This window comes from Mercenaria mercenaria, unplaced genomic scaffold (genome assembly GCF_021730395.1).
Source record: "Mercenaria mercenaria strain notata unplaced genomic scaffold, MADL_Memer_1 contig_2228, whole genome shotgun sequence".
Lineage (NCBI taxonomy): Eukaryota > Metazoa > Mollusca > Bivalvia > Venerida > Veneridae > Mercenaria > Mercenaria mercenaria.
Genome location: NW_026460273.1, coordinates 25,648 through 50,729, shown reverse-complemented (window position 1 = coordinate 50,729; position 25,082 = coordinate 25,648). Strand labels below are relative to the sequence as shown.

The 25,082-nt window shown below is 35.0% G+C and overlaps 2 protein-coding genes across 2 annotated transcripts in view; one reads left to right on the top strand and one right to left on the bottom strand.

Moving 5' to 3' along the window:
• LOC128552281 (uncharacterized protein C1orf112-like) overlaps positions 1 to 25,082 on the bottom strand; it is a gene marked incomplete at its 3' end in the record, with an annotated part of 67,746 nt that overhangs the window by 18,565 nt on the left and 24,099 nt on the right. Inside the window, exons 8-11 of the mRNA XM_053533311.1 lie at positions 24,790 to 24,914; positions 23,521 to 23,603; positions 23,114 to 23,243; positions 897 to 1,082 (exon numbers count right to left, since the gene is read on the bottom strand). Coding sequence (XP_053389286.1) covers positions 897 to 1,082; positions 23,114 to 23,243; positions 23,521 to 23,603; positions 24,790 to 24,914 — 524 coding nt within the window. The remainder of the gene's footprint in view (positions 1 to 896; positions 1,083 to 23,113; positions 23,244 to 23,520; positions 23,604 to 24,789; positions 24,915 to 25,082) is intronic.
• On the top strand, positions 5,721 to 8,216 carry LOC128552282 (uncharacterized). Its single transcript, XM_053533312.1, has one exon. The coding sequence runs from the start codon at positions 5,788 to 5,790 to the stop codon at positions 7,762 to 7,764; it is 1,977 nt and encodes a 658-aa protein (XP_053389287.1). The 5' UTR covers positions 5,721 to 5,787; the 3' UTR covers positions 7,765 to 8,216.

The window sequence follows — 25,082 nt, the reverse complement described above, 5'->3', positions numbered from 1 at the left end:
ATTTTCAAACTCTTGTGCCATCTTTCTGGAAATGTGACGCTTCTATGATCAAACACATGTAAAACCGTCATGAATATTACCTATACTTGAATGAAATCTTGCTTTTTAGGGACAGATTGGCAAAAAATAATCGGGAATGGGGTTGCGCCTCGGGAATTATTCATTATACTTATACATTATGATGTATATGAGCAACTCCATTCCCAGTGCACAACCCCATTCCCGATGACTCTTTTGTCAATTATGTCCCCTTAAGCAGGATCTGAAGCAAATGTTCTTGATATTCGATACTTAACAACAGCTGAGTTATCATAAAAAAACATTAGATGTTCTCAGATAAGGCATAAATATTATGAGGTCAGAAACTTCCATTCTGTTGATTTCATACTTTTTCACGCTTCATGTCGCCTGAGTTTTTGTGATAATAGAGCCAAATCATAAATTACAAACCAAATATTTTACACATTTTGACATTTTGCTTTTTTCGAGAAAATTTCTTCTCGTCTCATACTAAGCAAACTCATAACTTCACATATACCTCAATTTTGTCTTTTTTTATGCGCAGCACCAGCACCAGATGTGGGCAACCCATTTTAAGCATATTACTGGCTGGAATCAGATTGCGCTTTTACCACCCGTGCAACTATGGCTGATTTTCAATGTTGTCCCAAAATTTACATCTACCTCAAAGTGATTCAATTTTATAACATTATAACTTGCAAAACAAACAACCAGTAGTGAGAGTAAAAAGTTTTTCATTGTCAAATCAATCTGAAGTTATGTTACTCACATAGATTTAAACAAGACTGTACATTTAACAGATTTATGTTATAAATAGTTCTTCCAGGAATGAAAAATTTTATCTCGAAAACAAATCCAGCAAAAACAAAGCCTACCAAATCCACTAGATCAGCATATGTTTTGTTTCTTGTGGATATGAAGTTCTGTACATCCTCAACTGTCAGTTTTAACCATGAAGTCCAGGCTTCAGTTGATACTGCTGATGGTAACACAGGTACAAATATATCACACCATAGTCTAACATGATCATGGTCTGGAGGGTAACACTTCAACAACTGATTCTGAAATGAGGAACATTATTATGTCTCAAGTGACTGTCAAGAGTGTAGCACTTATGTAACTCGTTTTGAAATGATGAATAATGTCTAAAGTGATGGTCAAAACTGTAACATTTAAACATACAATTACACAGACAAGGGTAGATGCCATTTTACATACAAAACGTATATATATAAACTCAAGCTAGCCATAGTACTGCTACACAGCAATCTGATACAGGCTTTAGATGTAGATGCAAGGATATTAACGGACAAAGTTTGGTGAATACATTCATATACAGTTGAAACATTGGGTATCTGGAATTCCAATGAATCAAACGATTTACTTGAAGATAACCAAAATTTGACTTCAAATGATATTTTGTAGACATGTTATTTGGATGAGACTTGAAAATATCTTTGAGATTACTAGAATTTGAGGAAAGCGAGTTCCATTTATCATTTTTTCATCAGAAACTGTAAAATCATTTAATTTCATGGGCATGAAATTTTGTGGTTTTAGTCAAATTTTTTTATGAGGACATGAATTTAGCGGATTTCATCTTTTGAACATAAAATGATGGGACTTTTATTGGTTTGTTGGGATTAAATTGCGTGGTTTGACTTAACCAGGAAATCCACTAAAATTAGTCCTCCACAAATATTAATTAAAGATTTCACAGTATATCAATCAGTTTAAAGAGCAAGCTGTATTTCAACAGACTTTTCATGACAATTTTCTCAGTACTTTGAATCCATTCAATGAATGTTAATTTGTATAATAAAGTTCCACCTTAGCTAATACATGTACAAGGGAAAACCCTGAGGTATGTTGCACATTTTAGTAATTTTCATAAACAAACCAAGATTTTTATGTTCCTTGTTTGCAAAAGTTTTTTATGTTCAACAATATCAATTTATCATTTTCAAGTTTAATGATTTTTTTAACATTCTAATCAAACAAGAGCTGTCACAGGAGACAGCGCGCTCGACTATTTCGATGCTGGATAGTGAAACTGGGCACATCTGAAGAAACTAGAGCTGTCACTGGAGTGTTTAATGACTCCAATTGTGGATGAAGATATTGCACAATAGCCAGAGTCTATGTCAAAAATATCAACTTAAAGTGGCATTATGCAAATCTAATACTGCATATAGTGTGTTTTGGGTTGAGTGTTCTATAAAAGCAACTTTCGGCTGCTGTGCATTTAGATGTGTTAAATTAACGATAATGCCGCATTAGCATTTCAAGTTGATGCTTTAACAAGAGCTGTCCGTAAGACAGCCAAGCTCGACTATTCGAAATATTGTCCCAGAAGCAGGAAAATTTTACCCAAAAAGGTTAAATATCAAAAGAGTTTTAAGTTCAAAAGGGGACATAATTTGACCAAAATGCATATCAGTTATAGGACTTGCTGCTATCAACTAGTTTTATAACCCCGAAGACACGTGAAGTTTCAATTCAATATCTGCATTAGTTTTGGAAATAGAAACTTGCATGTAAAACTTCATTAAACCAGAATTTCCTAAGTCCCAAAAGGGGAATAATTTGCTCAAAATACATGTCAGAGTTATGGGACTTAATCCAGTGAGGTTGGTAATTGATCTAGAAAAAGAAAAAATAAGTTTCAAATTTATATGCCTTTTAGTAATAGCTGTATGTACTAGCACGCAAAACTTTAACCAGAATTTTCTAAGTCCAAAAGGGGGCATAATTTGGCCAAAATGAAGGTCAGAGTTATAGGACATGCTGCTATCAACTACTTTTATAACCCCGAAGACACATGTGAAGTTTCAATTCAATATCTGCATTAGTTTTGGAGATAGTAACTTGCATGTAAAACTTTAACCAAAATTTTCTAAGTCCAAAAGGGGGCATAATTTGCTCAAAATACATGTCAGAGTTATGGGACTTGACCCAGAGAGGTTGGTAATTGACCTAGAAAAAGAAAAAATAAGTTTCAAAGCTATATGCCTTTAATTGATGGCTGTATGTACTTGCATGCAAAAACTTAACCAAGGTGTGACGCCGACGCCGACGCCAGGGTGAGTAGAATAGCTAGACTATTCTTTGAATAGTTGAGCTAAAAATAAAGAAATCGGATGGATAAAATAATTGATATTTTTTCAGTCTTCTGCACAATGATCTCCCTTACCTGAAAATGAAAATTTCTGCTTACAGTTTGACGTTTTTTAAAAAGACTGCCCCACTCAAAATAAGAAAAGTCATACTTGGAAACTTATTATTTCGAACTGGTAACAGGAAGAGTTTGGTATGTTGGGTTAAAAGCTATAATTTCCTTCACCCTTTTTACATACATATAATCTATTAAAGCTTGATCTTTACTTGAAAATGCATATAATTCCACTTTAAAGTAATAAGAGAGGTAATTAAGATAAAATGTATCAAAACACTATATAAGTATATCCTAAGCAAAAAGGAGCATAATTCATTAAATATTGGTGCCAGAGTTGTGCCAGAGTTATGCAGCTTGTGTCATATAGTGTGGGTGATGATGTTGAACAACTATTTTAAGTTTGAATCAAATCCATGCAGTAATAACAGCGACAGAGTGAAAGTGCATCAAAACTTTAACCTAAAATTCTAAGTAAAAAGGGGGAATAGTTAATGAAAAATTGGTGCCAGAGTTATGCACCTTGCATCATATGGTGTGGGTGATGATGTTGAACAATTATTTTAAGTCTGAATCAAATCCATTCAGTAATAACAGAGACAGAGTGAAAGTGCATCAAAACTTTAACCTAAAATTCTAAGTAGAAAAGGGGAAATAATTCATGAAAAATTGGTCCAAGAGTTATGCACCATGGGGCATATGATAGGGGAAATGATGATGAACAATTGTTTAAGTTTGAATCAGATCCATTCAGTAATATCAGAGATAGAGTGAAAGTGCATAAAAGTTTAACCTGAAGTTCTAAGTAAAAAGGGGGAATAATTCATGAAAAAATGGTGCCAGAGTTATGCACCTTGTGTCATATGATGTTGGTGATGATGTTAAACAACTATTTTAATTAATAACAGAGATAGAGTGAAAGTGCATCAAAACTTTAACCTGAAAATCTAAGTGAAAAGGGGGGATAATTCATGAAATATTGGTGCCATAGTTATGGCCCTTATGTCAGATGATGTGGATGATGATGAGGAATAAGTATTTCAAGTTTGAATCAAATCCATCAAGTAATTACAGAGATAAGTTGAAAAAAGAGAAAGTGTAAAAAAACTTTAACCAAGGTGGGGATGCAGAAAGACGCCGACGCCAGGGCGAGTAGGATAGCTCTCCTTATACTTCGTATAGTCGAGTTAAAAAAGGATCCAATGCATCACATAGCTATTCTATCAGTTGCATGAAATGATTTTTCATTAAATACAGTATAAAGGGTCTTAATTTCAATAAAGTGCAGATCTATTACCTGTGAAATGAACAGTACACTTTGAACTGCCTTAACTTCTGTTAAACTGGGTTATCAATATGCACTAAGTCTTACATCATGTGTTACCAAAAATTCCATTATCAATTTTATTAACAAGTGGGTCATCAATGGCCCTATATACTCTGCTGAATAATTGTACAAAAAAGAAACTTAAGGGAGTTACAGCTTTAATGAATATGTTCTCTGATATTTCTTCTTAATCAATTATCCAGCATGTCTGTGACCTCGCAGCAATACACATTTTGTGTTGAGACACTCAAAGCCCTACAAGCCCCAATTGAAATTAACTTGGGAGAGGAACTTACAATGATGCTACAGACCAAGTTTGAAGAAGATCCATCAAACTATTAGTGAGTCAATAAAAGTTGTTTTCAATCTTTAACTCCAGCTGCCAGCTCCAACATCTTAAAGCAATTGTAAGAGGACCTAACCATAAATAAAGATGCAACTGACCAAGTCTGACATATCTCATTCAGCTATTCATAAAAAAAAATCAGTATCTCTATTTTTAATTCTAGATTCCCCTAAAAGGGACCAGATACCACAATTTACAAAAAACTGAAAGACCATATAATAATGCCACAGATTAACATTCATATGGAAGGGCATTTATATAATAAGTAAAAAATATCCATTCATGTAAATGACTACTCTTGCATGTAAATTACATTCAATTTGATACAATGGTAAATTAATATTCTAATATTGTTTGTCCTAATTTCTAATTTGTTTGTATGTAAAAGATAATCAATAATGTAAAACATAACCGTTTACACACAAAATTCCTGCATGCAAAATGGATTTTTACATATTTTGTTATGTTTATATTGTTAATGCTGAAGTTTTAATTTTCTACACCATATTTCTTCCTCTAGGTCTTAATTTGCTAATTACTAACTGTAAATTTCATAATACACTTTAAAAGTGTTTTATCAAGTTTCATTATTAGCATTTTTTCATTTAGATTTTTTTTTTGTACTAGAGCTATGCACACATGATTTAATTATTACACATTTGAACTTTTGCCCATATTTTATTAACTGATGAAATAAAGGGACATATTTATTATTTTGTAAATCACATGGTGTATACTTTTAAGCAGGTTATTCATTGTTTCCCTACCCAAAAGTGTCCCGACTGATAAGATAACTGAACTATATATCAACCTGATTACAAGTATCAATCTTTACATTACTTGCTGCACGTAAATCAGAAATTAGATATTCACTGTTACTGCAATGATTTACAGATACCTTTAGTTAGAATAAAATATTAGATGCTTACAAAAGAAATGGCATGTGCATCCCTTGGAAATGATGAAGACCCCAATGGTCTTCAAGCAGACTTTGATTCATCAATTCAAATGTCGGATGAGGTAAAGGAAATGTTCTGTGAGGATTGTGAAAAAGAATTAGGAACTTTTGTTAAAGCTGATGGCTTTTGTGTAAACTGTGTGGAGTACTTGTGTGCAACATGTATCAGATATCACAAGAAACATCTTTCACAACACACCCTGCTGGACAGTTCTAATATGCCACAAGATTTCTGTTTCGACAAGTGCCAAAAACATCCAAAAGAGATAATAAAGTTTTATTGTGAATCATGTAAGACAACGGCTTGTCCTAAATGTAAAACTGAAAATCATAACAATTGTTCTGAAGTTTGTCATATTCCTTCAATTGTCAAATCTGACAAAATGACTGATGAAATAAGACAATTATCTCTCTCAATTGATGAAACTCTAGAAGAACTTGGTGCAAAAAGAGATAGGGTAGAATCAAATCTGACAAAAGTTAACACAAACAAAAAAGATACTAGCACTTCAATCCAGAAGCACAAAGCCACACTGAAAAGACAAGTTCAAGACCAACATAAACATATTCTAGATGATCTGAGCGTAAGACAAACAAATGAAACTAAAGCGTATGAACAAAAAAGAGCTGAAGTCATTGCAAGCTTAGATAAAGAAAAGGCTGATCTACTAGAAAGACTTAATAATGAAGAGAGACAAATGAGAAAACAGCTTCAAACCAACCAGGATGATGTATTTAAAAAAATAAATAAAAGTGAGGAAGATCTAGAAAAACAATCAGAACACATGAACCAAACAGATACTCACAAACTTCAACGTATACTGCACAGAACTGATAAAGCTGAAACAGAAGTGAAGAAAATGAAAACATCCATAGACAGAAAAAAGAAGGCAGGAGAAAAATGTGAACTATTTGTTGCTATGAAAAACATGAAGTCTGACTTAGAAAAAGTTAAGTCAGATATGCAGGCCACCAAAAACGACACAGAAATACAGAACTATGAGTTTCTGACAGAAAAAGACGAAATCTATTTCATGTCCACTGAATGTGAAATTAGGTTTGGCCGACTTCTAGACAAATCAGAATTAAAGAGAAAATTAATGTATGAAAGCATTATCAAATCAAATGCTTGCAAAAATGAAGAGAACAGAAGTATAACTGGATTGTGTAAAGTATCGGATCAGCTTGTAGTTGCTGATGATAAAAATGCATCAATAAAACTTATCAATTTAAAGCAGGACATTCTAACATCCTCAATACAACTGGAAAGCAAACCATTTGATGTGACCTGTGTGGATATAGAAAAAGTGGCTACTACACTGCCGGGAGCTAGAAAGATTCAGTTTCTGTGCTTTACACAGACTGGCAAGCTTTCATTGGCCAATGAGATTGATATGGGGAAAAAATGTTATGGCTTAGAGTACTTTAAACCAAATCTAGTAGTAGCCTGTCAAGATCCTGGTTGTGTACAAATTGTGAGCACTAGAGGAGATCCAATAAAAACATTAACAGGATTTCATGAGCCTAGATATATAAAAGTTAACCAGAGCAGTGAAATCTTTTATGTAGAAGACATAGTAACTGATACAAACAGTGGGACTAGGAAACTGACAGTTAAGAAAACAAGCAGCAAAGGAAAGATAATCACAGTCAGTGAAAGCTTTGCTAACAGAGGAAGTGGTTTAGCTGTTGACCATTTTGGGTCTGTTTATATAGCAGGTAAATTGCATGCATTTTTGTTTATGCTCCCTTATTTTTCATCAGCCAGGAAATATCCATTAATTCAGTTTTCAGCAAATCTCAAGACTATAGAAAAATTAGACACAGAAGAAACACATGTATATTCTGGTAGAATATCATGTCTTTTTTACTGCAATAAGGAAAACAAGCTCTATGCTGGAACTACAAAGGGTGAAATATTAGTATACCAAGTAGCATAGATACAAGTAACAGAAATACCTGAAGCACTCAATCATAAACATTAACAATGCTTCCACTAATTTACTGTATTAATATTTAAACAAAATAAAAGACTGTTCAATATGTTCACTATGTACCAGCATTAATTTTATAGTTTAACATACATGTATGATAGATAACTATGGTTGTGAAATTCGACTTGTTTTACTATAACTGGTCAATGGTATATATTCAACTAAGAACAGTCATGCAGTTATGCAGCAATGTTAAAAACCCCACACCCATTTGTCACAAACAGCAAGGAGAAGCATTAACTTCACACAACCAACAAGAACAAAAACAGATTGAGTGTATAATATGAAGCATCCCAAAATTAGCAACTGATAAACCTGACATGTTTGCCCTTGGGTTTATAGCGTATTTCTTTACTGTGAAATTTACATTCCATGCATTTTGTCTGAAGAAAAAAAATGATTTTGTGATCATTTACAGACAAGGTTTGTTTGGTAAAAATATGTAACAAAATAAATGATCAAAGAGAAAGACAAGATTGTTTTCACGTTATTTTTTCACACTATGTGAAGTTACGGAAGAAATTTCAACAAGAGGGACAAGATTGCCCTAGGTTGCTCACCTGTGTAACAAACTGTAATAGTGTAAACACTTTTACCTAATGATTTCATGGACACAAATTATTCTGACCAATTTTTATTAAGATTGGACCAAACAACATAGCCTCTTCAGGCCTCGATCTTAACCTACTTTTGCTGGTAGCCAGCAGGGCTACCAACTTGTGAAATCAAGTAGCCCGACCAGATTTCTGGTAGTCCCGTTTTGGAAAAGAGAAAAATATATTACAGTCTTCACCTTAATTTTTTTTTTCAGCAATTGTCCTTTCGGGCAAGTAAGTTAAAAAAAACATTTGCCAGAAATCATTTTTAATTGCCCGAAATCATTTTGTTAGATCCATGGGCAGGCTAAGCCAACGTAAGTGGATAACCATGTTACAATATTCAAGTAACTAGCAGACAGAAATTATGGGAGAAAACTGTAGAAAAAAAGTAAGACCTATACCAGTATCTAGTTATATGCCAGGCGTGGGGTTCAAATTTGCACTACCCTTCTAAAACTTACTTTTTTAGCCAGGGCCTTTAAAATATAGTGTAGCTGTTCAAATTTAACTGCAATAATGGATCAGCCTGGTTAGCCCCCGCTGCCCCCAACCCCCCAAAAATGTTGTGTTTCTGGTGGCATGGCCAAAAAAAGTAGGGTCGGTAGGTCGGTATTTGTTTTTGTTTTTGTTTTTTGCATTATGATCAAGTAAATGTAGCCTATTATCACAGTCCGGGGCGACGTGGACACAATAATCATCATCAACCCACCCGTGTTTAAAGCGAAAAAAAAAAAACATTAACAATTATCGGTAATTATTCTGTTGATAAACAAGGGGCCTTGTTTTCATCATCAATTAAAACCCCCTCAAAGAGCTAAAAGAAGTGTGTCGGTATCATGGCATCTAAAGTGGAGATCAAAGGGGTTTAACTGCCCGAGATTGTCATGGCATTACGTCATCTTTTCGCGCCATGTGACACATCACTGTCTGATCGTACGGCCTCGGTTCTTTAAATTGCTGAGAAGAAATCAGTAAACAAGAGGACCATGATGGTCCTGAATCGCTCACCTCTTCCCACAAGACCCAGTTTTGAGTATGACGTTGTTTTTTCTATTATTTGACATAGTGACCTAGTTTTTGAGCTCATGTGACCCAGTTTTGAATTTGACCTAGATATTATCAAGATAAAAATTCTGACCAATTCTCATGAAAATCCATTGAAAAATATGGTCTCTAGAGAGGTCACAAGGTTTTTCTATTATTTGACCTATTGACCTAGTTTTCGAAGGTACATCATCCTGTTTTGAAATTTACCTAGATATCATCAAGGTGAACATTCTCACTAATTTTCATGAAGATCTCATGAAAAATATGGCCTCTAGAGAGGTCACAAGGTTTTTCTATTATTTGACCTACTGACCTAGTTTTTGATGACACGTGACCCACTTTCAAACTTGACCTAGATATCATCAAGATGAACATTCAGACCAACTTTCATACAGATCCCATGAAAAATATGGCCTCTAGAGAGGTCACAAGGTTTTTCTATTATTTGACCTACTGACCTAGTTTTTGATGGCATGTGACCCATTTTCGAACTTGACCTTGATATCATCAAGGTGAACATTCTGACCAACTTTCATACAGATCCCATATGGCCTTTAGAGAGGTCACAAGGTTTTTCTATTTTTAGACCTACTGACCTAGTTTTTGACCGCATGTGACCCAGTTTCGAACTTGACCTAGATATCATCAAGATGAACATTCAGACCAACTTTCATACAGATCCCATATGGCCTTTAGAGAGGTCACAAGGTTTTTCTATTATTTGACCTACTGACCTAGATTTTGATGGCATGTGACCCAGTTTCAAACCTGATCTAGATATCATCAAGGTGAACATTCTGACCAATTTTCATGAAAATCTTGTGAAATATATGGCCTCTAGAGAGGTCACAAGGTTTTTCTATTTTTAAACCTACTGACCTAGTTTTTGACGGCACGTGACCCAGTTTCGAACTTGACCTAGATATCATCAAGATGAACATTCAGACCAACTTTCATACAGATCCCATGAAAAGTATGGCCTTTAGAGAGGTCACAAGGTTTTTCTATTATTTGACCTACTGACCTAGATTTTGATGGCACGTGACCCAGTTTCAAACTTGACCTAGATATCATCAAGTTGAATGTTCTGACCAATTTTCATGAAGATCTTGTGAAATATATGGCCTCTAGAGAGGTCACAAGGTTTTTCTATTTTTAGACCTACTGACCTAGTTTTTGAAGGCACGTGACCCCGTTTCAAACTTGACCTAGATATCATCAAGTTGAACGTTCTGACCACTTTTCATGCAGATCTTGTCAAATATATGGCCTCTAGAGAGGTCACAAGGTTTTTCTATTTTTAGACCTACTGACCTACTTTTTGAAGGCACGTGACCCAGTTTCGAACTTGACCTAGATATCATCAAGATGAACATTCTGACCAACTTTCATAAAGATCCCATGAAAAATGTGACCTCTAGAGTGGTCACAAGCAAAAGTTTACGCACGCACGGACGGACGACGGACACCGCGCGATCACAAAAGCTCACCTTGTCACTTTGTGACAGGTGAGCTAAAAAGTATCTTCTTTAATTTTTTTTATAAGCGAATGCACAATATCCCGTATAAACTGACAGGTAAATGTGTCAAACGATAATAGTAGATATCCTACCTCTGTGACCTATTTGCCCTCAAGGAATTTACATTATTGTTTGAAAAGAATATCTGACATAGTGTCGAGTCAAAAAAGACATGTACAAAGATTCATTTACTTATTAAACTTATTAAAAACCACAGCGACATCATACTGCTTTATTTTAAAACAATCATTGTTTTGATTTACGTTCACGAGGTCCCGTAACCTATTCATCCTAACTTGCAGAAATCTGTTTGCCAAAAATCGTTTTACTCGATGTATATAAATTTTTCATTATTTAAGATTTTTTAATTCTGTTTTTTGTACTTTCTTGTAAAAAGTCTGAATTTTATGACCATAGTATGTATTATTTATTTACTTTTAGAAATAAATAAATAATTAAGATCGCGCTGTTTGAAATTTTACAAATAATTGTATGAAACTTCAATCGTTTTTATAGAATTTTGCCTACATTTCTGTCGACATTTTATTAAAATCGTTATAGAATTCAAACTGTATTATTTCTAAAGCGGTGCTGAAAATTTGAAGCGATTATATTAAAAAATGAATGCACTACAAGCATTTTTTGTGTACGTGTCGATAAACATTTAAGTAACGGCGATACGATAGGTCGCACGTGCTCGTGGAATGGGAAATTACTGGCATGACGTTTTGATATCTGTACGATTTGCGGGTAAATTCCAGTCAATCCAGGTAATTTTTAGGGATGTAATTTCTGAATTTTGTAAAGTTACTTTATATATTGCAAATCTGAAGTCATCAATTCATGCATAAATATACGAAAGCTAGTATTTAGGATGTACATTTCAGATTCATGAAGTTCTTTTTGTAATTATTGTGAAAATTAAGGGATTTAAATTTCGGAAAAATGGCCGACCGGTGTTATGCGGACCGAAAATATCGTTGTCATTTAAAAGGAAACATCAGATAAATCGGTGAAATTTCACGCTTTTATTATTAACATGTTTGAAAACTTAGTAGCCCGACGGACTACCCAGCTTGGGAAATTCGGTAGTCAGTCTGAAAAACTGGTAGCCTAGGGCTACCGGGCTACCGTCAAGATCGAGGCCTGCTCTTGAGTGTCAACAAGCATTTTACTTTGTGACCTATTTTTTGTCCCATATGACCAGGATTTGAACTTGTCCCTTTCATGAAAACAAACATTCTGACAAAGTTTCAGGAAGGCAGGAGCAAACAAGAGCGCTGCCAAGCGGGGCAATATATGCCCGAAGGCTTACATCATAGGATGGGAGCAAAATTTTAAGAACTTGACTGCTGTAGTCCCAGAGGACTGGAACAACAAAAGGAAAACTTCAAAAAACAAATCTAAGTCCACAAAAAAAATAAATATTTAAAGTCTACAAAAAAATCCTTATCAGGTATAGGTATGTAAAAATACACCTTAAAATTGGAGGTACCATCCATGTTGTACCACAGAAAAGAGGTCTCGGTTTTTCCCTACGGCCAATAATAAAAAAGTTTCAAAATAAGCTATTTATAGTAACATAAAAGGGAAGTAATTCAAAAAAAATAATTGTAAGTACAAAAAAAGAGATCTGCCAAATAAAAACAAGAGCACCGCAATGCAGAGCAATATACACAAAGCAAAGTCATATATGACCTTTGACCCTTAAGTGTGACCTTGACCTTGAAGCGAGTCATCCAGAACATGCGCTCTGCACATCAGTACAATGTGGTGAACATATCTGCCAAGTTTCTTTGAAATCCTTCCAGCAGTTCAAGAGTTACACAGCGGACACAAAACAAACTGATATGAATTTTGACCCCTAAGTGTGACCTTGACCTTGAAGCAAGTCACCCGGAACATGCGCTCTGCACGTCGTCTTGGTGTGGTGAACATTTGTGTCAAGTTTCTTTGAAATCCTTCAAGGGGTTCCAGAGTTACAGAGCGGACACGAAACAAACTGATATGACCTCTGACTCCTAAGAGTGACCTTGACCTTGAAGCCAGACATCCAAAACATACGCTCTGCACATCGTCTCGGTGTGGTGAACATTTGTGTAAAGCTTCCTTGAAATCCTTCAAGGGGTTCAAGAGTTACAGAGCGGACAGGAAATAATTGCTAACGGACAGACGGACACTAGCGTCATAACATAATACGTCCCTTCTGGCGTATAAAAAGCGGCCTAATTTAAAGGATGTATACAAGCTTTTCCTTTGATATGACCTATTTACCTAGCTTTTTACCACAGGTGACCCAGATTTAAAATCATCCAAGACTTTATGATAACAAGAGCGTGTAGAACAAGAAATGCTTCTCTTGATGCAATCAGTAATTCCACAATTTATTTATTCATTTTGTTAGGTTTAACGTCGCACTGACACAATTTTGGGTCATATGGCCACTTTCAGGCTTTAATGGTGGAGGAAGACTCTATGTGCCCCTCCATGCATTATTTCATCACGAGCAGGCACCTGGGTAGAACCACCGACCTTCCATATAACAGCTGGACGGTTTCCTCACATGAAGAACTAGAAAATGCTTTTGTAAAAAAGCGCATGTCTCCCCCAATGCAAAGTCCTATAGGCAAGAACACAATAGGGGTCAGGAGCGAAAGTCAAAGAGACACTGATGGTTGGCTGCAATAGGGATCATCTACTTGGCATGTCCCGTCATCCCGCTAAATTTCAACACTCGTGGCCTAGTGGTTCTCAAGTCACTGTTCAGGCTCCTGTGACCTTGACCTTTGATCAAGTGACCTCAAAATAGTTAGGGGTCATCTACTCCGCATGTCCAATCATCCTATTAAGTTTTTTTTGGTTTTTTTTTTTTTTTTTTTTTTTTTAATATTTGACAGCTAAAGTGATCAGACATGGAATTTTTGCTCTGCTGAAAATTATTAATAACTCAACAAATATTTGTCGGAATATTTTCAAACTTATACTGGGTTGGACTACACAAAAGGTGCTTTCTGGAAATAAAAAAATTGTGAACTTTCATTGAAAGGATTCTGAGAAAATACAGTTTAAAAGTGATTTTTGTGCCATATTTTAAGACAGAACAAGAAAATATTTTCATTAAATAAACAAAGGTATTAAATGCCAGACAAAGTGGAATGTACTTGTTGATATAAGGTGTTAAAGGACCATTTGTGCAATTATCGCCAATCAGCTTAACAATGGATCTTGAAAGCTCTACAGATGGCAGTCAATTTTCAGGCTTTACAGCTTCAGACATTCAGTTGGATTATGAAGATAAAAACATCAGGTCTATTTATGACATCAACATTACATGTTGTGGAGAATGTATAACAATAACATTCTATAACAAAAGTGACTTTGATTATATTATGGCTAGATTATCAGATATTTACACCTTCTCACAAAATCAACCCAAAACAGGAAGAATAACTACAACACAGCTTGGGAATGAAAAGCTTGTAATAACTGCATACAACTCCAGCAAAATAGTTGTACAAGGCAATGAGGCATTACTTTGGAGAAACACAGTATTCAGAGCCCTTGCTGACTCAATCACATCAAATGAAAAAGATGACATGATTGTGTCATCTCAAGTTAAACCTTCAACTCCCACACCAAAAAAACATATCTCTAAATCAAAGTCAACGGGATTCATTAGCAGTTTCACCAGTGCTATCTTTGGTCCATCAAACAGTGGAATGTTAAAACTTGGTAAAGAACTTAAAAAAGCTCAAAAGTTTGAAAGAAAATCAGGGGCCAAAGTTAATTATGAGGAGTTTAACAGGCAGCTAGCCATCATTGAAGAAACTGGCACAAAACCCAAACAGAAATTACATAAGATGGGACCAAGAAATCAGCCATTGAACTACCGACCAGTATCTCAGAAAAATAAACAAACAAAATCAAAAATAATCTCACAAAGCAATGTCACCCAAGAACTAGAGGAAACCTTACCAAAACAGATTGGACACTCTGAAGACAACTTATCAAGGCACATTCATCAGGATTTAAACTTATCTGAAATAGATCAATATGTGGGAACTTCCTCTGAAACAAACACTGATTTCCAACCAGATGAAGAATCTTCACTGCAACAGTCCATGTCAATATCAACAAGTCAAATTATAGACATTGTAAAGTGTGACGCAGCTTCACAATGTGATATTCAAGAAAACTTCAAGACAAAACTCACAGAATGTCTGCAAATAAACAGCAAACTTAAGTCTGAAAATGAAAGCCTTAAATTATCAAACAGAGAATCAATCAAGAAGAGTACAGACAAATCTAAAGCTGCTGACAGTGAGTTAAATGCTAAAGTTCTTATACTTGAAGAAGAAATGAAGAAAATTAAGCAAACAAATCAATCGTTAAAGCAAGAAAATAAAGCACTCAGAGATAAGCTATCATCAAAACAAACTCAAGATGAACATTATGAATTGCTTCAAAATGACGTGTCAACAATCAAAGAGCAAATGTTGGGCCTCTCAGCTACACTTGATCTGGTAAAGACAAAAGCAGAGACTGCAGCATCAAATTTAGACATACAGTTGTTGCAGACAGAAGTAAGGAACCTTAGAAAGGAGTTGACTGATAATGCAGACAGACAAAATAAATCAGCTCAAAAGCATGTACAGGACAGTGAATCAATTCCCACAGATGTAGAAATAATGACACCCAGCAATGTACCAACCTGCTCACATGACAGCAGTAATCAAACAGAACAAAGCAACGCAAACTCCAAACCATATACAAAAAAAGTACTCGTTTTGGGTGATTCAGTCACAAAAGGACTTGTAAGTGGAAAAATGAGCTCTAATCAAACAAAGGTTAACATTAAATCTCATAGTGGTGCAACTGTCAAAGACATCAGCAAAGCCATCTTACATCAGAACACACAACCACCAGTAACCAAAGAAGCAGATGCCATTATCATTCACGCTGGAATCAACAACATATCCAATGCTGATCAACCTGCCAACATCTGTGACGAATTTCAAGTGCTTACCAACTCACTGAAAGGAATCAATCCCAAAGCAAAGATTATGGTGTCATCTATATTGCCCAAAAAAAGAGATCTTCTGTCAACAAATAACATCAACACAACAAATGATCTATTGAAAAAACCTTTGCAAAGAAAAGGGATACAAGTTCATTGACAATGCCAACATTGTAATGGAAGAAGGCAAAGTAATTCAGAGCCTTTACTATGATGAAGTTCATCTAAATAAGCAAGGGTCAATTACATTTGGAAAACAACTAAATTCAGCTATTCGTGAAGTGCTTGGTTTACAAAATAGTGCTACAAACCAGCCAGCTGTAAATTTTCAGAAGGCTTATCACCCACAAAGAATGAACCAGCATCAACATCAGCAATACCCATGGAGATCAATAGGCTACCACAGGAGGAAGACCATTCAGAATGTTTGGCCCAGAAATCCCTGGATAATACCACATTGGTAACAAATAACATGTCAGACAAAATAAAAATGAGGATGTGTACATATGTAGTGAAAAAAGTGCAGAAAACTTTGAACAAAATAACTTCCTACACAGACAAGGATTTAAATTTTTTCATCTGAACATCCACTACTTATATCCAAAATTTGATGAATTAAAAATTCTACTTCATAATCATACATATTTCGATATCATTGGACTATGTGAAACATTTTTGAACGACAGCTTCTGTGACAGTGAATTTCAAATAAGTGGATACCAGATGTTTCGTAAAGACAGAAAAACAAATGGTGGTGGGATTATTGTCTTTGTGAATCAAAACTTTAAATGTGTACGTAGGTTTGATTTAGAATCTGATAAAACTGAGGCGATCTGGCTTGAAGTACAGAAAAACAAACAAAAGCCATTCGTATTTGGTTACATCTATAGACCTCCATCTTCAAATGTGGAATGGAACTGTGAATTAGAATACACTATTGAGAAAATATTTAATGAAAACAAAGAAATTATTTTGACTGGAGATTTTAACTATAACTATGATCCTATTACTAAAGCTACTAACAACAATTCTTGGATAATATTACTAACAGTTTCAATTTAAAACAACTTGTTGACATGCCCACTAGAGTAACCTGCACAACTAAAACAATAATAGATCATCTATATACAAATTTTTCTCAAAATATCTCTGAAATTAATGTTCCAGCCATATCAATTAGTGACCATTTTCCAGTGTGTTTCACAAGAAAGGTCTCCAGTACAGTTCCTAAAGGCCCTTTACATCATATGATTCAGTATCGTAACATGAAGCATTTTGATGAATCAGTTTTTCTAGAATCACTAGAACAACAGCCATGGTCAATTTTAGACATATATGAGGACCCAAATGATGCTTTAGATACCTTTAATTCATTGTTCAATGATGTATTAAACAGACATGCTCCATTCAAACAAAAACGTGTAAAACATGTACATTTACCAGACTGGTACAATCCAGAGATTTTGCAAGCTACCAAAGAAAGAGACAAGGCAAAAAAGCTCAATGACAGGGCACAATATAAATTTTGGCGAAACAAAGTTAAAAGCCTCATATACAATTCTAAAAAAAGATACTATTCTGAAACTATAAATGACAATAAAAAACATGCCAAAGAATTGTGGAAAAATCTTAAACAATTATCAGGTAAAGTCACCAATCACCAAACCAACTACATTCAGGATGAGGAGGGGACTCAGATCTCAGATCCAATTAAAACAGCAGAAGTATTTAACAATTATTTCATTGACATTTTCAAATCAGCCCCTCAAAATTGTTCCTCCTTATCAGAAAGTGATAAAATAAAATTACAGGAGTTTATTGCAATCCATACTAAACTAGATTCTCCATTTTCAATACCAAAAGTCACAAGCACATTCATAGAAAAAGAGCTGCAAAAACTTGATCTGAGTAAATCAACTGGACTTGATGGCATAGGCCCAAAATTTCTTAAAATAAGTGCTCAGATCATATCTAAACCTCTAGAAAAGATATTTAATCTAAGTATATCAAAGGGTATATTTCCAGCAATATTTAAGAGGGCAAAGGTTACACCTATGTATAAAAAAGGGTCTAAATGTGACAAAACAAACTATAGACCAATATCAATCTTACCAATTCTATCAAAAGTGTTAGAAAGACATGTCAGTAACACTTTCAAATCATTTCTGGAAAATAATTCTCTTCTTCACCCAAATCAGTCAGGGTTTCGAACAAGCTACTCGTGCGAAACTGCTCTAACTACTATTATTGACAACTGGATAAAAGCAATAAATGAAGAAAATCTTGTTGGAACTATTTTTTTAGATCTTACTAAAGCATTTGATCTTATCAATCACAAGTTACTCATTGAAAAACTGAAATTATATAATGTTGATGAAAATGCAATTACTTGGTTCTGGTCATATCTCACAAATCACTCACAGCAAGTTCATGTGTCTGGAAAATATTCCAGTGCTCAAGATATACTGTCTGGTGTGCCACAAGGCTCAGTTTTAGGACCTCTTCTTTTCATTGTTTACATAAATGATATGCCTTTACACTTATCAAATTCAACATCAGATATATTTGCAGATGATACCACTTTATCATCTTACGGAAATACTATCATCTCAGTTAGTAACAATCTTCAGTCTGATCTTGATTCTGTACAAAACTGGTGTGAACGAAATTCAATGATTACAAATGCTGAAAAAACTAAAGCAATGTTCATTTCACCTTCAAACCACACATATAATACTATCAAAGACTCAAATATTTCTCTCAAAGATAAAACTATACAAACTTCAACCACAGAAAAACTCCTGGGAGTTCATATTGATCATACCCTTAACTGGAAAATGCATGTTCAAATGACACTGAATAAATGCAACTCCTTATTATATTTGCTTATGAGAATTAAACAATTTTTAAATCTCCATACTAGAAAAATGTTCTTCAATGCATACATTCTTCCTCATCTAGATTACTGTTGCACTATTTGGGGAAACTGTAACACTGAGCTTTTGAATGACATGTACAAATTCAAAAAACGTGCAGCTCGTGTTATTTTAGATAAAGACATTGACACACCAACAGACGATTTATTTATTCAACTTAACTGGATGAAATTTCAAGATAGAGTTAATTATAAAAAAGCCATATTAGTATACAAATCTCTTAACAACCTTCTCCCTAGTTACATGAAGCAACTATTTACGTATACTGAAAATAGGTCATTGAGATCATATGATCAAAGACTACTTTTAGTTCCAAAACCTCGACTTGAATTCTATAGAAAATCACTGGCATACTCTGGTGCAAAATTATGGAACTCACTTCCTTATCATATAAGAACATCAACAAACCTGAACACATTCAAAAGCAATTATTTAAAATGGTGGTTCTCTAGTGGGCAACAACATCTATCAACCGCATGAGAACTATGATATTTTTTGGTATCAGAGTACTTATTTAAAACTATAAATAATTAACAAATAATTGTATATTGTTTGTTTCATTACTTTTGCTTTCAGTGTAACTTTACATAAAACCATGTTGTTTATTCTATTACCTTCCTTATGTAAATTTCATGTAATCCTCTTATATATGCTATTTTGCATTATAATCCCTTCATGACTTTGTTTACTTTAATTTGTTAATTTGTGTTTACTGTATATATGTACATTTGAGGCTCACAGGGAAGACTGGGTACACCCAACTGTGTTGCCTCGTTAAATAAAGACTTTATTATTATTATTATTATTATAGTTTCAACATTGTAGGTTTAGTGGTTCTCAAGTTATTTCCAAAAAATGATTTTACATGAACAGGCCACTGTGACCTTGACCTTTAATAGATTGACCCCAAAATCAATAGGAGTCATCTACTCTGCATGTTCAATCATCCTATGAAGTTTCAACATTCTGGGTCAAGTGGTTCTCAAGTTATTGATCGGAACTGGTTATCAATGTTCAGGCCCCTGTGACCTTGACCTTTAACGGAGTGACCCCAAAAACAATAAGGGTCATTTACTCTGCATGAACAATCATCCTATGAAGTTTCACATTCTGGGTCGAGAGGTTCTCAAGTTATTGATTGGAAATGGTTTTCCATGTTCAGGCCCCTGTGGCCTTGACCTTTAACAGAGTGACCCTAAAATCGTTAGGGTTCATCTACCCTTTATGACCAATCATCCTACGAAGTTTCATCATTCTGGGTCAAGTGGTTCTCAAGTTACTGACCGGAAATGGTTTTCAATGTCCGGGCCCCTGTGACCTTGACCTTCCACAGAGTGACCACAAAATCATTAGGGGTCATCTACTCTTTATGACCAATCATCCTATTAAGTTTCAACATTCTGGGTCAAGTGGTTCTCAAGTTACTGACCGGAAATGGTTTTCAATGTTCAGGCCCCTGTGACCTTGACCTTTAAAGGAGTGACCCCAAAATTGATAGGGGTCATCTACTTTGCATGTTCAATCATCCTATGAAGTTTCAACATTCTGGGTCAAGTGGTTCTCTAGTTATTGATCAGAAATGGTTTTCAATGTTCAGGCCCCTGTGACCTTGACCTTTGACGGAGTGATCCCATAATCAATAAGGGTCATCTACTCTTTATGACCAATCATCCTATCAAGTTTCAACATTCTGGGTCAGGTGGTTCTCTAGTTATTGATTGGAAATGGTTTTCAATGTTCAGGCCCCTGTGATCTTGACCCTTGGACGGAGTGACCCCAAAATCAATAGGGGTCATCTATTCTTCATGATCAATCATCCTATGAAGTTTCAACATTCTGGGTCAAGTGGTTCTCTAGTTATTGATCGGAAATTGTTTTCAATGTTCAAGCCCCTGTGACCTTGACCTTTGACGGAGTGACCCCAAGATCAATAGGAGTCATCTACTCTTCATGACCAATCATCCTATGAAGTTTCAACATTCTGGGTCAAGTGGTTCTCTAGTTATTGCTCGGAAATGGTTTTCAATGTTCAGACCCCTGTGACCTTGACCTTTGATGGAGTGACCCCAAAAACAATAGGGGTCGTCTACTCCAGCAGCCCTACAACCCTATGAAGTTTGAAGGTTCTAGGTCAAATGGTTCTCCAGTTATTGCTCGGAAATGAAGTGTGACGTACGGAGGGACGGACGGAAGGTCGGACGGACAGACGGACAGGGCAAAAACAATATGTCTCCTGGGGGAGACATAATTAAAGTGATTTGAAGTTGGCGACCTTAACCATTCGGCCACAGAGGCTCTTTAATTGCACGAGGAACAGAAATTATTTGGTCAATGTAAACACATTTCTAAAATTCTTGGTCAATATAACCTTGACCTTTGACCTACTGACCTCAAAATCAATAGGTTATGTCATATGCTGGTTATAATCAGCCTCCCTTTCAACTCCTATTATCCTAAGCCCAAGCGTTCTCAAGTAATCATCTGGAATCATCTTAAAATAAAATACACCAAAATATGACTTATTGTCACACTGCTTGCAAACGATAAAGTCGGTAAGTTGCTAATGAAGTCAGCTGCTTGAAGTGCCTTGATACGGTCGTCAGGAAAGAAAACAGCATTTTCAATATGGCAGCCGATTTACCAGTTTGATTTGATTTCAAACAAATGATTAACCGGTTTCAAAATTTTGAAATTGTCCCAGCCCTAATTCAAGTAAGCACGTAAACGGTAAAACATATGCACCCCCAGCAATAGCATTTGGGATTTTCTAGTGTCCATTTTTAAAAAGTATGCATCTAAATAAGCAGAATTCAGCGTTTTGTATTATTTGGCTACGTTGGTTATAATACTTTTTGTGAGTCTCTACAAATGTAGGAATATAAACTAAACAACACAAGTGTGCAAGATAATAAGAGAAAAGCTGCTTTTGATATAAGACTTTAAACCCACTGACCTCAAAATCAACAGCGGCCATCAAATACACTTGAACAATGCAGCTATTAAGTCTGAGGATCATAGATCAAAGCACTTGGAAGTTACTACAGAGCAGAAACTAAATGCTAAGACACAGGCAGGCAGAAAAGAAGTGCCGTCACAAACTACATCCCATAAGGCATATGAAAATGCGATTCAGCAGAGGAGGTAATCATTTATAATTTAAGGTATTAGGTCACTAATAGTAATGTTTACAAAATGGACTTTGCTTGGTATATTCTGAAAGGTAACCGTGTTTTGCACTATTTTGCAAATTTTAAACAACTTTTACCATGCCGTTTTTTATAAATTTTGAATAACTTATGGTATCTCCTCAAGCTCAGGTAAAGACAAATTTCAAAGTGATAGTCACTATCCAAAACGTTTGCACAGAACTCATTTTACCATTAATTTCAGTAGAAGAAACATCAAACTATTGGTAAACAATAATAAAACACAAAATAAAAATGTCAATATCATTTTTTTTCTACGGTGCCTCAAGTAAACTGATTAAATGAGACAGAATTCATACTTCAACATTGTAAAAATAATGTCGAATGATGTGTTTCTGTTTTGGATTTTGCTTACTCCTTTTAAAAATAATCTTAGGGAAGATGTAAAACCTACCTAATTTCTTTCACAATATGTAACATAAGAGTGGAAGCAAAATAGAGAACTTTCACCGCGTGTAACTCAATATTTTTAAAGATGTGTAACTCTACCCCTTCTGTTTAAGTAGTAAATTCACTTTGAAAACCAAGAAATCGCTTATAAGATTCATCTTTTTCCATTTTTGTACAAAAAATCAATAATAAGTCTTGAAAGAAGTAAAAAAACTTACTAGTAAAAAGGGAAAATAAGGGGAAAAAATTTGGTCCCAGTAGGGCTTGAACCTACGCACCCCTAAGAATTGCAGTAAAAGTATGTTTATGGTAGGAATACCCTTCAAAAAGGAGGTTCTCTATTAGTGATCTAATAACTTACGAGCATGTAATCAAGGCGACTGACCTACTGGCTCCATAATATCCACTGGAGTGAAATATTGTGCAGAATATTCATCACAAAGTTTTTCACATATGTAGGCCTAAACATACATGTGAGTTACTCGAATAACCTAAGTAATTGTCACATTAAATTTAGATCAATTTACTAATGTCTGGCTTATTTTTCTTAAACGTAAAACATACATGTAGCTTTCCTTACTTGATGGTCTGGAGCCAAGAACTTAATAAGTCTTTTAACAAGTTTTACAATGCTGTAGGGATAGGCAGTCATTTCACAGACCTCCACCAGTAACTTTGCATGCTGGAAACACAACCCTGCTGACCCAAACCTGAGAAACAGAAAATCACGGAATTACAACATTCAAATATCTCTTTGCAATCTACTGGAACACAAGGAAAAACTGCTGCTGTTTATATATATATATATATTATGATATCCTTGAAATGTGTTACTGATAGGAAAGCATATGTTTTACCGTAAGAAACAAAAAGGTATCGATGATAGAAAACACCTAGTAAGCTGTTCATTGAAGTAAGTGAACAATAAAACTGAGTGAAGTAATGAAAATTCTAGTAAGATATATATATATCAATGGGTAATAATACCTTGCCATAAAGCACCATACATCTTCTGCTAGAGAAGAAACGTAGACATTCACAGAGAACAGATGTTTGCGTAAACTTTCCTCCTGAAAAGTAAAAATTTACAACTATTTTAATTTAATTGTGTTATATGTACTTGTCACTTAAAGCAACTTCCCCATTCCCACAAAACATAAGCTCCAATTTCTATAAATGACTAGCATTTGACAACATTCACTTTTGCTTTGTTTTTACTGGGTTTCATGTCACACCAACAAAATTTAGGTCAGTTTTTGACTGTGGTGGAAACCCCAAGGGGGCCATCTGGGCACTGTATCAGGAGTGGCTTACATTGTGGTGGAAACCCAAATGGGATCATCTGGGCATTGTATCAGGAGTGAGTAGGCACATGAGTAGAACTGTCAACTTTCCATAAGCCAGATGGATGGCTTCCTTACATGAATTATACGTCCAATGTGTGGTTTCAATCCCACATCCGTGAGGTGCAAGTGATTCAAAGTCGGCAATTCTAATCACTGCTCAACCAACAAGAGCTGTCCGTAAGACAGCCAAGCTCGACTATTCGAAATATTGTCCCAGAAGCAGGAAAATATTACCCAAAAAAGGTTAAATATCAAAAGAGTTTTAAGTTCAAGAGGGATAATAATTTGACCAAAATGCATATCAGTTATGGGACTTGCCATTATCAACTAGTTTTATAACCCCGAAGGCACATGAGTAGTTTCAATTCAATATCTGCATTAGTTTTGGAGATAGAAACTTGCATGTAAAACTTTAACCAGAATTTTCAAAGTCCAAAAGAGGGCATAATTTGCTCAAAATACATGCCAGAGTTATGGGACTTGACTCAGAGAGGTTGGTAATTGACCTAGAAAAAGAAGAAATAAGTTTCAAAGCTATATGCCTTTCATTGGTGGCTGTATGTACTTGCATACAAAAACTTAACCAAGGTGTGACGCCGACGCCGACGCCAGGGTGAGTAGAATAGCTAGACTATTCTTCGAATAGTCAAGCTAAAAACTGCCGTTTGAAGGTTATCAGATGGAACCTTAAGAAACGTCACTACTTTTTCTGTGACAAATCGACAACCTAAAATCAATGGCACTATTGTCAAGTAAGAAATACTTTACCTTTTTAAAACAAATCAAAACAAATTGTGAAAATTTCTTGTAACATTTAGAAAGGTATTAAATCAATCCAATACTCCACCAGAATATGGCTTTAACAATTACATTTTCTATCTGCTATGTATTAAATATATAAGTTTCTTACAAGAACACAAAAGTATTTGGCTGGCAGACTTCCAACGAGACCACAAACATGAGTACAGATGTACTCATACAGGAGGACTTCTTTTGTTGTTCTGATTGTTAGCGGCATGCATATCTCAATGTAACCTGCAATGTCAATGAAATCTAACATTTATCTGTAATGACAAGTTAAACAGAACAACATGGTAACATTTTCAGACCAATGTGTAAAAAAAAAAGAAGATATTACCACTTGCTGAAATCTTCTTATTACAACTACCCTTTTTTTTTTATCTTAGTTGTAAAATTATCAAA